This window comes from Hibiscus syriacus, unplaced genomic scaffold, assembly GCF_006381635.1.
Source record: "Hibiscus syriacus cultivar Baekdansim isolate YM2019G1 unplaced genomic scaffold, ASM638163v2 tig00003715_pilon, whole genome shotgun sequence".
Taxonomy (NCBI): Eukaryota; Viridiplantae; Streptophyta; class Magnoliopsida; order Malvales; family Malvaceae; genus Hibiscus; species Hibiscus syriacus.
In genome coordinates, this window is record NW_024061980.1 from 1,450,627 (window position 1) to 1,465,229 (window position 14,603).

General features: G+C 35.8%; 1 protein-coding gene and 1 pseudogene across 1 annotated transcript; one reads left to right on the plus strand and one right to left on the minus strand.

Moving 5' to 3' along the window:
- Positions 1 to 9,166: 9,166 nt before the first annotated feature.
- Positions 9,167 to 11,348, plus strand: LOC120179657 (respirasome Complex Assembly Factor 1-like). Its single transcript, XM_039185197.1, has 4 exons — positions 9,167 to 9,488; positions 9,773 to 9,876; positions 10,735 to 10,864; positions 10,983 to 11,348. The coding sequence occupies exons 1-4, from the start codon at positions 9,372 to 9,374 to the stop codon at positions 11,019 to 11,021; spliced, it is 390 nt and encodes a 129-aa protein (XP_039041128.1). The 5' UTR covers positions 9,167 to 9,371; the 3' UTR covers positions 11,022 to 11,348.
- Positions 11,349 to 11,801: 453 nt separating this feature from the next.
- LOC120181177 lies at positions 11,802 to 13,333 on the minus strand (annotated as a pseudogene).
- Positions 13,334 to 14,603: the final 1,270 nt, after the last annotated feature.

Here is a 14,603-nt window from a genome sequence, read left to right on the forward strand (position 1 = left end):
GACCTCTGTATATCTCGAAAGACCATTGTCCATATGTTCCGAATAACATAGATAACCTGTCCATATGTCCCGAATGACATAGGTAAACTATCAATATGTCTTGAAAGACATAGGTAACCCTCGACTCTTGGCATGCCAACTATACCTCTAGCTCTCATTTCATATAACATGGGCATTCTCTTTTATATCATTTTCCATATTCATATAGACATATGATTCACTTTCACGTATGACTTATACTTTCTCTTTCGTATATCTCATGTCTTGTGATCATGTAAACACATTACTTATTTTCATATGATGTCACATATCACATATCACATATGCTCATACTCATAGGGTTCAATATCATTGAATTTAGTTCACTTTTCCATATTATCACACATGTATATAAATCTTCCTTATATCTTTTATCTTATAGTTTGGTATCATCATTGATACTCAAGTCTTCTCACTAATACACTATTCTCATATTATTCTATAATCTCATCTTATTTAACTCATATCACTACTTATTTAGTCATATAATTCTATTATACTGATTCTTATAATTGATCACATATAGTATGTAACCTATATGGTCACCTGTCAAATGTTCATATAAGTCATTGTGTCCCTATTATATAATTTATTTCATGTTCTTATATAATCATATAGATCTTTTGTATTATTCCACATGACTTATCGCACTAACATATATTTGTACTTAAATCATGCAACATACACAATAACATGTTACCACATCTACCCATGCACACATATGAACCATAACGAATACATATTTCTATTTATGAATTCATGCATTTTACTATCGGAAATAAATTTGTCACAAGTTTTATTTCCATTAAACATTATATATTACAGTAATATGCACTCACATGGCCTCACTAGTCAATTTGATCTCTTATCTTTCCCTTGATCGTTCTTACTTGCCAAATGTTCTGGAACTTGTTTAGGCTCAATATCTACATAAATATAATTTTCAAGACGATTATCAGAAGCCTAAACCTTATAATTTGATGCTAATAACTTAAACTAATTTATTGAACTATAATTCACTTCTTCCTTTAGGGGGTATCGATACCCTCCTTAGGGTATCGATATCCTTATTGCATTCTGTAATTTTTCGTTTGAGAGAGTATCGGTACATATTGAATGGGTACCGATACCCCTAAACCAGAAATCACATTTTCATTCCGAAAATTACTTTATTTCAGCTCAATTGCTGCATATATCATCCCCTTTCTCATTCTTAACTTACAAATGCATGCTTAAACTCATTACTACTCATTCAATACCTTTTTAACTTAAAAATCCATTCCTCCACATAGCATTCAAGAATCATACCAAATTTTCTATATGTTCTAAATCCAATTCTATCAATCCAAATCTCTTAATTCAACTATTCAAATTTAACTTTAAATTCTACTTATCAACTCTTTTTCAAGATTTCATTCAAAAACTCCAAATCTTTAATCTCCCATAACTCTTTCATTCTTTGTTTAAAAGATAACTTAAGTCTTCCTTAAACTTTTCTATCATCTAAAGATCATAACCAAATCTTAAATTCAGCTAAATATCAACCAACAAGAAATCTTACCTTTTCTCTTAGCTTCCACACGTGAAGAAGAAGGGAGAAGAAGAGAACTATGGAAATCTCTCTTCATTTCCACATGTTATATCATATATAAAGGAGGAAATAAAATATTTCTTGTGAAATTACTATTATACCATTCAAAATTTCCATAATTATCATCTAATCTAATAAGGAATTATTTATATTTAAGTCATTGAAGTTTTAACTTGTTTCGAAATCGAGCATATAATTTTTAAAATTTACAATTTAGTCACTGACCCTGATTTAGGATGTTACATACAAGGCTTGTGATAGATGCCAATGTACTGGGAACATTTCCAGACGACAAGAAATATCGTTGCAAAATATTTTAGAGATCGAACTCTTTGACGTGTGGGGAATTGACTTCATGGGACCCTTCCCATCATCATTTGGAGATCTATACATCTTGTTGGCCTGGATTATGTGTCTAAGTGGGTTGAGGCAATTGCAACATTGAAGAATGACTCTAAGACTGTGCTCAAGTTCTTGCATAATAATATCTTCACCATATTTGGAGCACCTAGAGCCATCACCAGTGACGAAGGCACCCACTTTGACAACAAGTTAATTGCGAAGACATTGCAGAGGAATAAGGTGTGACACAAAATTGCCACGATATATCACCCCTAGATAAATGGCCAAGCTGAGGTCTCCAACTGTGAGATTAAGTAAATTCTCGAGAAGGTAGTGAACCCTAGAAGAATATACTGGTCCCTGAAGCTTGATGAAGTACTTTAGGGTTACTGAACGACATTCAAAACTTCACTAGTGTTGTCCTTGTTCAAATTGGTGTATGGAAAAACCTGTCATATTCCTGTTGAGCTAGTGCATAAAGCTTATTGGGCTATAAAAAAACTCAATTTTGATGCACAATTAGCCAGAGAGCAAAGATTATTGGAGCTCAATGAAATGGAAGAGTTTAGGGCACAAACATATGAAAATGCCAAGCTTTACAAGGAGAAGACTAAGAAGTAGTATGCCCAAATGCTTTTGCCACAATATTTTCACATTGGTCAACAAGTGCTCCTCTACAACTCAAGGCTAAGGCTCTTTCTGGGTAAACTCAAGTCAAGATGGTCAGTACCCTTTGAAGTGCACCACTTCTACCCTCATAGAGCTGTCGACATAAAAAATATAAACGATAGGACCATTTTTAAATTTAACAGCCATCGATTAAAGACCTACAATGGAGTTCTACCCTTGTGTGATAAGTCCGTGTTCTAATTAAAAAACACCTTAGTTTTCCCTTCTAAGCTTTTTGAAAATGCCACAACATTTTGGTTTACTACTGTTCATAAATAACACGTGTATTTTTTATTTATTTATAGTTATTTTCATTGTTCTTCACGTTTTCTCTGAGGATTTTATTTTATTTTACTTTTGTTTCACCGAGCATAGGTGGCAGTTGCTCATGCAAGGACAAAAGGAAGGATAAACCCTAGCCTTGAAGCTTTGGGTGGAAAAATGACAAAAATGAAGGAGGAGGATTTTTTAATTTTTAGATCCCACATTTATTCTTATAATTACGACTTTCTCTTTCCTATTTTTCAGCCCTCATTTATTATTTTCTACTTTTTAGTTTATTCTCTTTCTTCATAAAAAACTCCCTCATTTATTATTTCCCACTTTTTATTCTTTTATCTCTTCTCCCAAAACCCCTCCATACGTTAAGCCCCCCCCCACTTCATCACTTTTCATATTTCTTTTTCTCTTTCCAATTTATTTCTTTTGTTTTCAATATTCCTCATTCTTTTTTTCTCTATCAAACTGAAACCCCATAGCCAAAAAGCTTCGAGCTTTTCTTTCATTCTTTTTCTATTGAAACAACAATGGTGTGATCTCATCCGGCGAGTGCCAACCCCTTTCCCGCAGTAGTTTACCGACGACAAAACAAATGAATGGTTCCAATGCCTAAAGAACTAAAAAGTTTTCTTCAAACAAGGCTTCGTCTTCTCCGATGCGACCGACGAAGATTTTGTGGAGGATGTGTTGGATGTAGTTGCTAGACTACGGTGGAAGAAGTTTGCAAGACATCTGAGAAATGTCAATACCTCCATTGTTAAAATGCTCTATGCAAATATTTCTAAACCAACCCAACAATTCATTTTTTAAGGGTAAATTTATTCGCTTTACACCATTTACTATTAACCGCTAATTTAAACTACAGGATGTTGTTGATCATCATTCAAAGTTTGTTAAAGAGGCCAACAATGAGGCATACCAATGTGTGTTGACGGATATATGCTTTCAAAACACCGAATATAATGGAAAAAAATTAGTCGACCCACAGTGGATCGAGACCAACTCCAACCGAGGGCCAAGCTGTGGAATCATTTCATGAAAACTAAGTTGACACCTACATCCCACAACACGATGATATCGCTACCCCGAATGATGCTATTGCACTTGATACTTGTAGGATGCTCGATTGATGTTGGCAAGATCATACACATGTTTAAAACGACAAGCAAGTGTTTTGGTCTTCTCAATTCTTATCACTGCACTTTGGCAGAAAAAGCGAGTCGTTGAGAACGAATTCGATGAGTTCTTACCAGGATTAAAGGGCATCATAAAGGCTAAGCTACCGATATTGTTAGGTTTCAATAAGGATCGACCTGAGGAGAATGTGGAAGTTGGGGAAAAGGAAAATGCCACGATAAGATTAGTTGCTACTGCTACTGAGTCTTCTAAGCATACGAGGGAACAAGTAGAGACTTTATCGGGAGATCTCCGTACATTTTTTGCTCACGTTAAGCAGCGAGACGCAATGATAGAGTCATACTTCAAGGAAATGCTCCATCAATGGGTCCAAGATCTCCCAGATTTCCCTGACTCCATATTACAACAAACAAAAAATACCACGATATTATCAAATATTGATTCGCTCGATTTTCAGATCGAGCTACAAACTGATGATTCACCTACTAACATACCTGAAGAAGATGAGTAAGAATAAGAAACCCAACCCCAAACTAAACCCAAGCTACCATATGAGATCGCCCGAGTTGCTGAGGCACCTGCTGCTAAAACAGTCAAATATTCGACAATGCCATAGCAATCTAGCCCGCAAAGGACCACATAGCGCTTGAAGAAATTCACAGGATGGGTTGTGTCTCTAGTTGACAAGAAGCGTCTGAGCGCTAGTAATACTCCTGTCGAACCATAATCGGACTTCAAATAACCATGTCCCCACCTCTGAAAAAGCGACCTAGATGCACCACCAACACCACCATAGAAAGTCGAGGTACCTTACATTGCATTACATTACATATATCATTTAGTCTAATATTTCACTTAGTTTTTCCTGTTGCATTGAAAATAATACTTCCTTCAAGTTTGGGGGTGGTAATGTCCTTGTTAGGATATTTTTTTTTGCATTCATAGGGTTATCAGAACTAATTTATCATGGTATTTATAAGTGTTAAGATAGTTTGTAGGAATAATTTGAGATGCCCGATGAGGATATTCCTATGGCTAGAGTTGAATGTATATGACTATTGTGAACGATAAAACCAACTCTAGGACTTGATTCTTTGTGATTCTTTAATACAAGATAATATGCTTTCTATGTTTATGGAACTTAGACATTTTGTATAAAATAACTCTTATATATGTTGTAGCATAGAATTTTAACAATGAGCTTAAAGGCTGAAATTTGACTCCCCTAAATTTTGAACTATGTTTAGTTACGAATAAATGTTTCGACATAACTATAGAGAGATACTCCTATTTGCCATGGCATTGCCTGGATACTTTTTTTTTTTTAAAAATGGCAGCCATGGCATACGAGTGAATGAAAGTAGTCACGGGATGACTCTACTCAATAGGCTAGGGAATGGGGTATTTGCTCTACTTCATTTTTAAGTCAAGGAAAGTAGGTATAATAGGATGACTCCCCTCATAAAAAATTTGAAAGGAAATGAGAATGAAAGTTATGCTTAGAGTCAAATGAAAATGCTACGGAAAAATAAAAGTACTTGAGTACAAACTTTCTAACTTCATTAAGCATAGACTGGATACAATCACACACACACACAAGCAAAGGATCTTGCTCTAGGGAGCAGTACTTGACTTCGCAATTAGTCTAGCATATTGAAGCCAATTATTTCTGAGGGCTAAATTTTTTTCCTACATCACTATCTTGACCTAAGGCTTTGCCATGACATCTTTATTTTGCTAACCAATATCCATTGCTTGAGGACAAGCAATAGCTTAAGTTTGGGATGTGATAACTCCGTAAAAATGCTATATTTATGGTATTTTTACTTAATTTATTGATTGTCTTAAGGCATATTTAGGACCATATAGATGCATCTAGGATCATATAGTTGCATATGGTAGATTTATTTTGCCATGACATATTGGTTATGCTTTATGAGAAAGGTTGTGTTTGGTTGCTGATGTATAGGTCATAAAGCAAAAGGGTGTGCGAGGAGAATCGTCGTAGCAAACTGAGATGCTGAAGCAGAATGAACATGTTGTGGCAGGTAGGATGACATTTCTGGGCACATAAAAAGACAAAAAAGAACTGAAGATATTTTTTATAAAAGAGCCAGCTGTCCAACCATCACGTGATTCCTGCAGCCTGCCACCTAAGAGGGGAACACTACCACCTTTGTACTCCTTTTTCACGTGTAGGGGATGTACCTTAAGGCACCATTGTCATTTTGACACAAAACCCTAGGTATATTCCCTTGGTATAAATAGATTAAGACACCACAAAGAGGGGGATAATCTTCTTGGGGGGGAAAGTGAGCAAAAACCAGAGGAGAAATGACGCACAAAGCTTACAACTTTCTTTATTTTTTCTCACCCCTTTCGTGGTGTCCCTTTATTTTTAAGCTTGAGGGAGTTGCGAGCTAGGCGTCCGAGAGGAATTAGCATTGCTAAGGTGGTTTGTGGTGGCTGAGAGAGCCGGCAGCGCGTGTTGGGAGTTTTCCTCCACCCTTATGCTTTATTTTTATTCATATTTATGGGTTATAAGAAACAAATGATTCTCATGGATTATTCGAATCCGACCATGAACTAACTTTATTGGTGGGGTTTATTGTGGATGATTAAGTATTTTTCTTTAATGTATGGTTGATATTTCTATGTTTATTACTTGTTTTGCTTATAGTTTTTGATTACTTAAGATTGTAGGAGCTATGAGAGTAGTATTTTCTTAAGTATACTACTTAGTGTTCGAGAGAAACTAAGTAAATGATCTTTAGTGTTCGAGAGAAACTAAAGGAAGATCGATGTAGGCAATGGGTTTTAGCTGATAACTAGAGCCTAATCCACCGTGAGAGATGAGGTTAGGATTTCAATGACTAAAAGGAGTAGTGTCGAATCAATAGGTTAGATGTTACTGCATCAGGCCAAGAGAATTTATCGTGGCATTCTCATATGTCAGATCCCATGACTAGAGATAGCGTAAGAATCGTAAGAATACTCGTAGTAAACTCTATAAAGAAAGTAAGACATAGAAGTTTAGACCATCCTAAAAGGTAAGACTTAATATTCCTAGGTGACCCTATCATTCATTCTCGTAATAACTTGTTGTGTGAGGATTATCAAGTCATCTTATTCAATTCTCAAATTATCAATTTGTTTTACCTTAACATTTCCATTTAACTTCACTTTAAACAATTACTTTTTCCACGTCATTCTCATTTGCCAACAACTTACACTAACATTTTTACCCCACCTATACACATTTTATTTTGCCTCAACATAACCATTTGAGCATACCATTAGCTATACTTAGATAAAGTAGTTTGTTGTTCTGACTTAACTATTAATCTCCTCCAATCCTTGTGGAGACGATTCTCACTCACTATATATTACTTTTTCGATTGTGTATACTTGCACATATTTTCGCATATTTTATAAGCATTCACAAGCGTGAACAATTTTATTATCGTTGGTCTCATTGTCGTGGCTATCGTTATAGCCAGCGGATGTAATCTAACATCTACTGCTTCTTCATCATGTGCTACATATTTAGACCCTCTCTATATTCAACTCTACTCAACACTTTAATAGTTGGTATGTAGTTTTTCCCAAATCCAAGACAACACCCAAAATCATTTTCTTTATTCTTTCTTCATTCTTTACTTTAGCTTGACAATTGATAGTAAAAGCACTACAACATTTGATACCCAACATTGATGAAGTAGGTAGTTCTTAAAAAGGTTTAAGAAAATATAAAAGAGATATATGTTCATCAAATATGAATTCTTCTACTACTGCAACCGTTGCTACTTCTTGGTATAAAACTTCCGTCTTGAATGAAATCTAAGGTTGTTTTTGTACAACATGTGGCATATCAAGTAAGTGTTTATAAGTTGAATAAATATTTAATATTTTAGCGAGGTTATGAGGTTTTGTTTTTAAATTTTAGGTTGCATAATTTGGAGAAAAAACGATTTTTGGCTGGATTTTTCAACTTGGGGAAGCTGTGCGCTTTTCCCTGTAGCTATTTGCCAGTTTATATGTGGCTATCGGTGCCGCCAGTGCTATTCTCGTCCTTATAAAGTTTATTTGTGAAGGATCTTCGAGAGGAAAGAAATATGCCACGACTGTTATTTTCAATCTTTCAATTTATTAAGGAAACAAGGCGAGGGCTGTTAAGGCTGCTATTGTGCCACCGTTGATGAGACTACTGAAGGACGTCAGAGGTGGGATGATAGACGAAGCATTGGTTATTCTCGCCATCCTTGCAAGCCATCAAGAAGAAGAAGAGTTAAACGGTTGATCAAACATGTTAAGTTAGCTTGTTTGCAGTAACGATTTTTAACGGCTATTAACATCGAGTGACCATTTTGTAACAAACGATAATGTTAGTGATCAATTTATGACTTTTCAGACATTAGTGGTGAAAATGAACACTAACCCAAACATTAATGACCATTGGCATATTTTATCCTAAAATTTATAAAATGTTCAAAATGTTATAGGATAATGTTTTGTTAAGTCCTCCAACTATTAAAACTTACAAAATTATCGCCCGACTATTCATATGTTCAAAACTCGTCAAATTTAATAGTTATTTGAGTTGAATGTTAACTTGTTGATGTTGATATGATAAAATCATATTGATGTCTACTGTTAACGCGGTTGCTTTCAAGAACTAGCTTGACGATATAATGTTTCGTGCATTGAATCGACGGTAGAATTAAATTGAAGAGTCAATCCACAAAATATAGCTAAAATAACTATAGGGTCATATTTTTTCATATCTCGGTCAATATGTTGACGTCTAGCTCAGACGACCCTTAAATTTTTAACAAAAAAAATAAGTTTAGAATATACAAATAGTTGAGAGACTATTTTTAAACTTTTAATAGTTGAAGACTCAACAAAACGTCATCCTATAATAAAAAAATTATTTTATAACTTTTAATAATAAAGATATTCAACAAAAAAAATATCCTATAATCGAGGAATCAATTATTTACTTTAACTAAAAAAGAGATTAAAATCACATCACGTGCCGAGCACTAATAAGAAATAAAGTATTGTATGAAATTTAAGAAATAACATGAAATAATCTTCTCTTTCAGTCTTTCTTCTTCACGACATCCCATCTGGCCATCCATTGCCTTTCAGATCGACATCGAAGGATTTCGAAAAGTTTCAATATTCTCCACAACCGATACCCTAATTCAATTCTAACATCAAATTAATCTAAATCCGAGTTCTTATTCTATACTGAATTCTTTGTTTTACTTATACTATATTTGTAATTTTTTTGAAGAAAAAATTGACTATGAAAGAAGCGAAATCAGGTAAATTGAATGCACAGCAGCATCAACAACACGAAAACGGTCATTTCTCTCCGTTCAAATTCGCCAAGTTATTAGATCCAGAAGCTTCTTGGGACAAGGTTAATAATCTGCTTTTCTTTTTATTCTTTAATTTTGTTGACTTTATTTGAAAGCTTTACTATTTATTAGAGTCAGATACACTAATAGTCAACTGCAATTACAGTCATTTTTACTTCAATTATGCTCTTAATTGTGCTTATTTAGTTCTGGAAGTAGTTCAATTTAATGGGTTTCTTTTTTCATGTTCAATTGGGGGGGTTATTGGATTATCATGAATGAACTTGAATTGGGTAAGTTGTGGAAAACGAAAATTATAAAGATTTTTGGTTCATTGTTGAAGCAGGATCAATTAGGAGATGTATTGCACTGGATTCGACAAGTTGTAGCTCTTTTTTGTGGTTTATTATGGGGAGCAATCCCAGTGGTTGGAGGCATTTGGATCTTCATGTAAGTTCTCAGATTCATGTTGCCTACATTAGTAAATTGCAATGCTTTCTGACTTGTATCGGATAGTTGAATCTGTCCCAAGTTTGGTGAGTCTCACTAGTTATGTAGATGCCTTGTTGTGATGGGAGGTGTGCACTTGGTATGACCCTGCATATATCAGGAGACGTGTGTTGGGCTTTTGGAATTTACACTGGTGCAATTGGCCGGAACTAGTGCTCTTGATTTATGGTGATTAGAATTTGAAAAAAATCTTTGATTGCCTGTGGATGAATCGCTAATAAATCTTAGTGTCGTCAAACCTATAATGTGTTTTAGTAGATATCTGGAACAGCTAATCTCTATGATGGTGTAATTTGCTAACTGGATAGCCCCTTTTACCATTTGAGTTTCATATTAATCTCTGCTTTTACTTAATGTAACATGTCCATATTCATGTGCATGCCTTTGGTTTTAATGTATATTTCATCGTAGGTATTAACAATTTTGAATGCAGTATCTGTCATTGATGTTTTGAAATTGATAAGTTAAATACATGAATGTTTACACGTGCATTTATTGAGGACCAAATTTGCATGTCACCATCCCATTTCGTTGAATCTTTGAAAGGAATATGTTGTTGTCTTCATGTGCCAACAATTTTTAAAATTACCATGAGTTTTTGAGGTTTCTGCATATCATGTCAAGGGGTTTATGCTGCCAACTTCAGTTATCTTGAATGTCTTGATATCCACTTACTGTTTGTTCAATAAGCAAATAGTAGTAGTATTTGACCTTGGCATCATCATTGTCCTGCCTTTTTTATATATTCTTATTATTTTCTGAACTTTTAGTTAAATATTTGTTGTTATTTGCTTGCAGATTTCTGGCCATATCCACTGGAATTATATATGGTTATTATGCAATGATACTAAAGATCGACGAGGAAGAATTTGGTGGCCATGCAGCTCTTCTACAAGAAGGGCTTTTTGCTTCAATAACTCTCTTTCTGGTACTCAAATAACTTTTTGTTATTTCTTTCCTGATCAAATGCCAGCATAGCATAATATTTGCAGAAGGAGCTTTCCTATGTTTATAGCTTAATGAAACCCTCTTTTTTTCCTATTCAGTTGGCGTGGATTCTCATCTACAGCTTGGCCCACTTTTGATATGTATTTTATCATCGATTTGGCTGTCCTCTGTTAGTCACATTCGAAGGATTCAACTCTTTAGATGAGGAACAATTCATTATTACGGAAAACAATGAGAAACTTTTGGATTTGATAAACAATGGAAAACTCTCTTACTTTTCACTGTGTGACTTTCCGATTTCACAGACCATAAAGCTTATTTTTTTCCCATTATCATGCTATGTACATGTTTGATTAAAGTTTTACTTTCATAAAATAGCCACAGAATGTAGCAGTTTGGGGTACAAAGCACCTGATATTAAATTAAAAAACTTTTTCTGCTTTAAATTATCTGTTGCTGATGAACTCTTTGATAGTGCATGAAACTTAGGCAAATGTGTATAATGTCCAAAGTTTTAATCAGCATTAAAGTGTCCTTCCGATTTACCTCCAGACCCACCGTTTCTTGAAGATTCTTATTATTTTCACGGTTGTTTGAGAAAGCTTGTATGAATCAATTGAGCTGAACTCCGAATTCAAACGATTTTACCTTGTAAGAGTTCCTCTGGTCACAATCCCTTGTACTTTCTACCTCATAAACAAGCTTTAATGATATGTAACTTTCAGAACTCTAATCAGTGGAAGGAGAAAGACCTTTTTGGAGTCCATAGACTATAATAATCTCCAATAAGCACATAATCTAAATTGGTACTACTACAATTTACAATAGTTTAAAACAAAATTACCCTTATGTTTGTGCTTCTAGTTTCAGTTGCTAATACTTCTTCCTACTCGACATTCATCCTTCATTTTCTTCTTTCAAAAAAAAGGGGAATTTGGATCAAAGTTATGGTCCATGTTGACCATTTCTTTTCTGGAGAAGTAAATATCCCATTCATGGGGTCCAAGTTTCCCAAATGCAAAATATTTCCAAGACTCCTCTTCAGCAAATTCATAATTCACTATTTCCCCCTCGTTCATCTGATTCCTCATTGTCTCAATTCTGTCAAGAACACTTAACTGCTAGATCAAATGCATCTTTAGTTTTCCTCAACCTTGATGATGGATTTGCATATATCACCGATGGAATCATGTTTATGACTTCATCCCTCATTGCTGCTCTTCTCTTGAAACTCTTTGCAATATTCTTTCGATGTTGGCTTTCCCGGACTTAACGTCTCTTTCTGGTATAAACACCGAGTATTTCCTGTAATCCTTGGGGAAATGCCGTATATACTGAACGTAAGATGAACCTGGATGGAAGAAAACTGGGATGCAACCAGCTACAATTGAATCGAATATCGATCTCCTGGTGTTGGAATCCCCTGAAGGTTGTAAACAGAAGATGGAACTTTGAAATAATTTCAACAAGTATGCTGGCTTGTGGCACTTCTGTGTTTTATCACATTCGAGGAACCTGCATCTCTTTCTCGTAGCGAGACATTGATCGATGACTTCGTTGCGGATAGATTCATGGAGACCAGGTCTTCGTGCACCCGCAAAAGAGAACAAGAATCTTCTTTTCAGTCTTCTCATCCTGTCCTGCCGTTGAAACACTTCACCGTCTCTTGAAGGATGGAAATACGTTGGATAAGGTATAGCAAAGCAGTCTTTTTCCATGGACATGACTCAAGTACCAACGATGTCATGTTCCTCGATTCATCAAAATTCAGAAGCTCGTTGCCCCAATCAGATTCATTTCTGGGGTCTCTCCTGAAATCCCAATTAATCCTTCCAGCAACCAGGAAATGATCTCTACCCCACATTCTTTTCCATTCAGCTCTAGATGCAAGCCACTTGACAAGATTAACTGCATCATAGTCTCTTATAAACCCATCAGGATCCCAAAGGTAACGACCGACATTGAGGCCAGCATAATACGGAACATAGATCGCCAAAGCAACCGATGGATCTTTAGTTAAGCACTTGTACTGCTTCATCCTGTTATGGAAAATGACTTCCAACAAAACTGGTTTGTATTAAACCAGCCTGTTCCTGAATAAAGTTTGTCATTCCTAGGAAGAGGGCACCTAGACCGAGATTTGATGCACATTCGCACATATCTGTCCAGAAACTAAGCGACCGTCAAGTTTCAAGTAATTCTTGGTTAAATTTCCTGGAAGGTTATGAATGTATATATACCGTCTTGAACATGGATCCAACCGAGCTCGTGGTCTTCTCGGCAAAACAACAGCTTTCTCGTTCCTTTTCTCCATTACAGGATCAGATGAATCAACAGGTTTACTCTTGGTTTCTCTCCTCGGGTGCCCTGTCCTCTCGGTTCGGTTCTTAACAACCAGTAATGTTTCAACATTTGCAGTCTCTTTTTCGTCTTGCCCCATTCCTTATCTCTTGATCCTCGGCATTGTCTTCCATGTGCTGTTTCAGAACATTTGTAGTCCCTTTTCCATTAGCAGCTTGATCTTTGACATTTTCTCCCTTCTGTTGTTCCAAAACATTTGCTGTCTCTTTTCGTCTTGCCTCATTCCTTTTCTCTTGATCCTCAGCATTGTCTTCCATGTGCTGTTACAAAACATTTGCAGTCCCTTTTCCTTTAGCTGCTCGATCTTCGACATTCTCTCCCTTCTGTCGTTCCGAAACGTTTGCAGTCTCTTTTCGTCTTGCCCCATTCCTTATCTCTTGATCCTAGGCATTGTCTTCCATGTGCTGTTTCAGAACATTTGCAGTCCCTTTTCCTTTAGCCGCTTGATCTTCGACATTCTCTCCCTTCTGCCGTTCCGAAGCATTTGCAGTTGGTCTTGCCCCATTCCTTTTCTCTTGATCCTCAGTATTGCCCTCTCTTTGCTGTTCCAAAACATTTGCAGCCGCTTTTCCTTTAGCCGCTCGATCTTCAACATTCTCTCCCATGTCTTTCTAAATGATTTGCAGCCACTTTCCGTTTCGCCACACGATCTTCCTTCCCTTTCTCCTGATCCTCGGCATTGTCTTCCCTTTTTCGTTCTGCAACATTTGCTGTCCCTTTCTTCTGTTCGGTCGCATGATTTTCCTTTCTTGTCTTTCACAGTTCTATCATCTTCATCCATGTTTTTAACCCATTTACTACCAGCCACATCTTCGTTTTCATTACCGGAATTCGTCTCGGTCTCAACAGGTTCAGTTTCATTTTGTTCTTCAGTCAACTACGACTGAATCACCTGATAAACTTCATCATCCTCAGACAACTCCTCGACAGGTTTTTCCTCTGTTTCAGAATCTGCTTCGTCCTCATCATCAACAGTATCTTCAAGATTAATACCTCCAACCCGAGAAAAATCCTCGGTTTCGTAATCTCTAAGAACACCGTGAAAAGACTCGGATGAATCTAAAATAGCCGTATCATTGTTGACAGTTAAACTATATTCCCTCTTGCTAAACGTGGCATACGAAGAATACAAATAAATCATGTAGAGCGTGAACCATAAAAGGAAAGAGATGAAAACAGTGTACCAGGATTGGGTTCTGCATCGACATTTTCCACTCGTCGGTTTCTCCATTAACGTTTCACTGCTCATACTAATAATATGATTAATGCAAATTTTATTTTATTCATATATATGTGGATGTATATATATAAATGAACGAGCAGATTGTAATAACAGAATAAAAAAATGGGACGAAAGA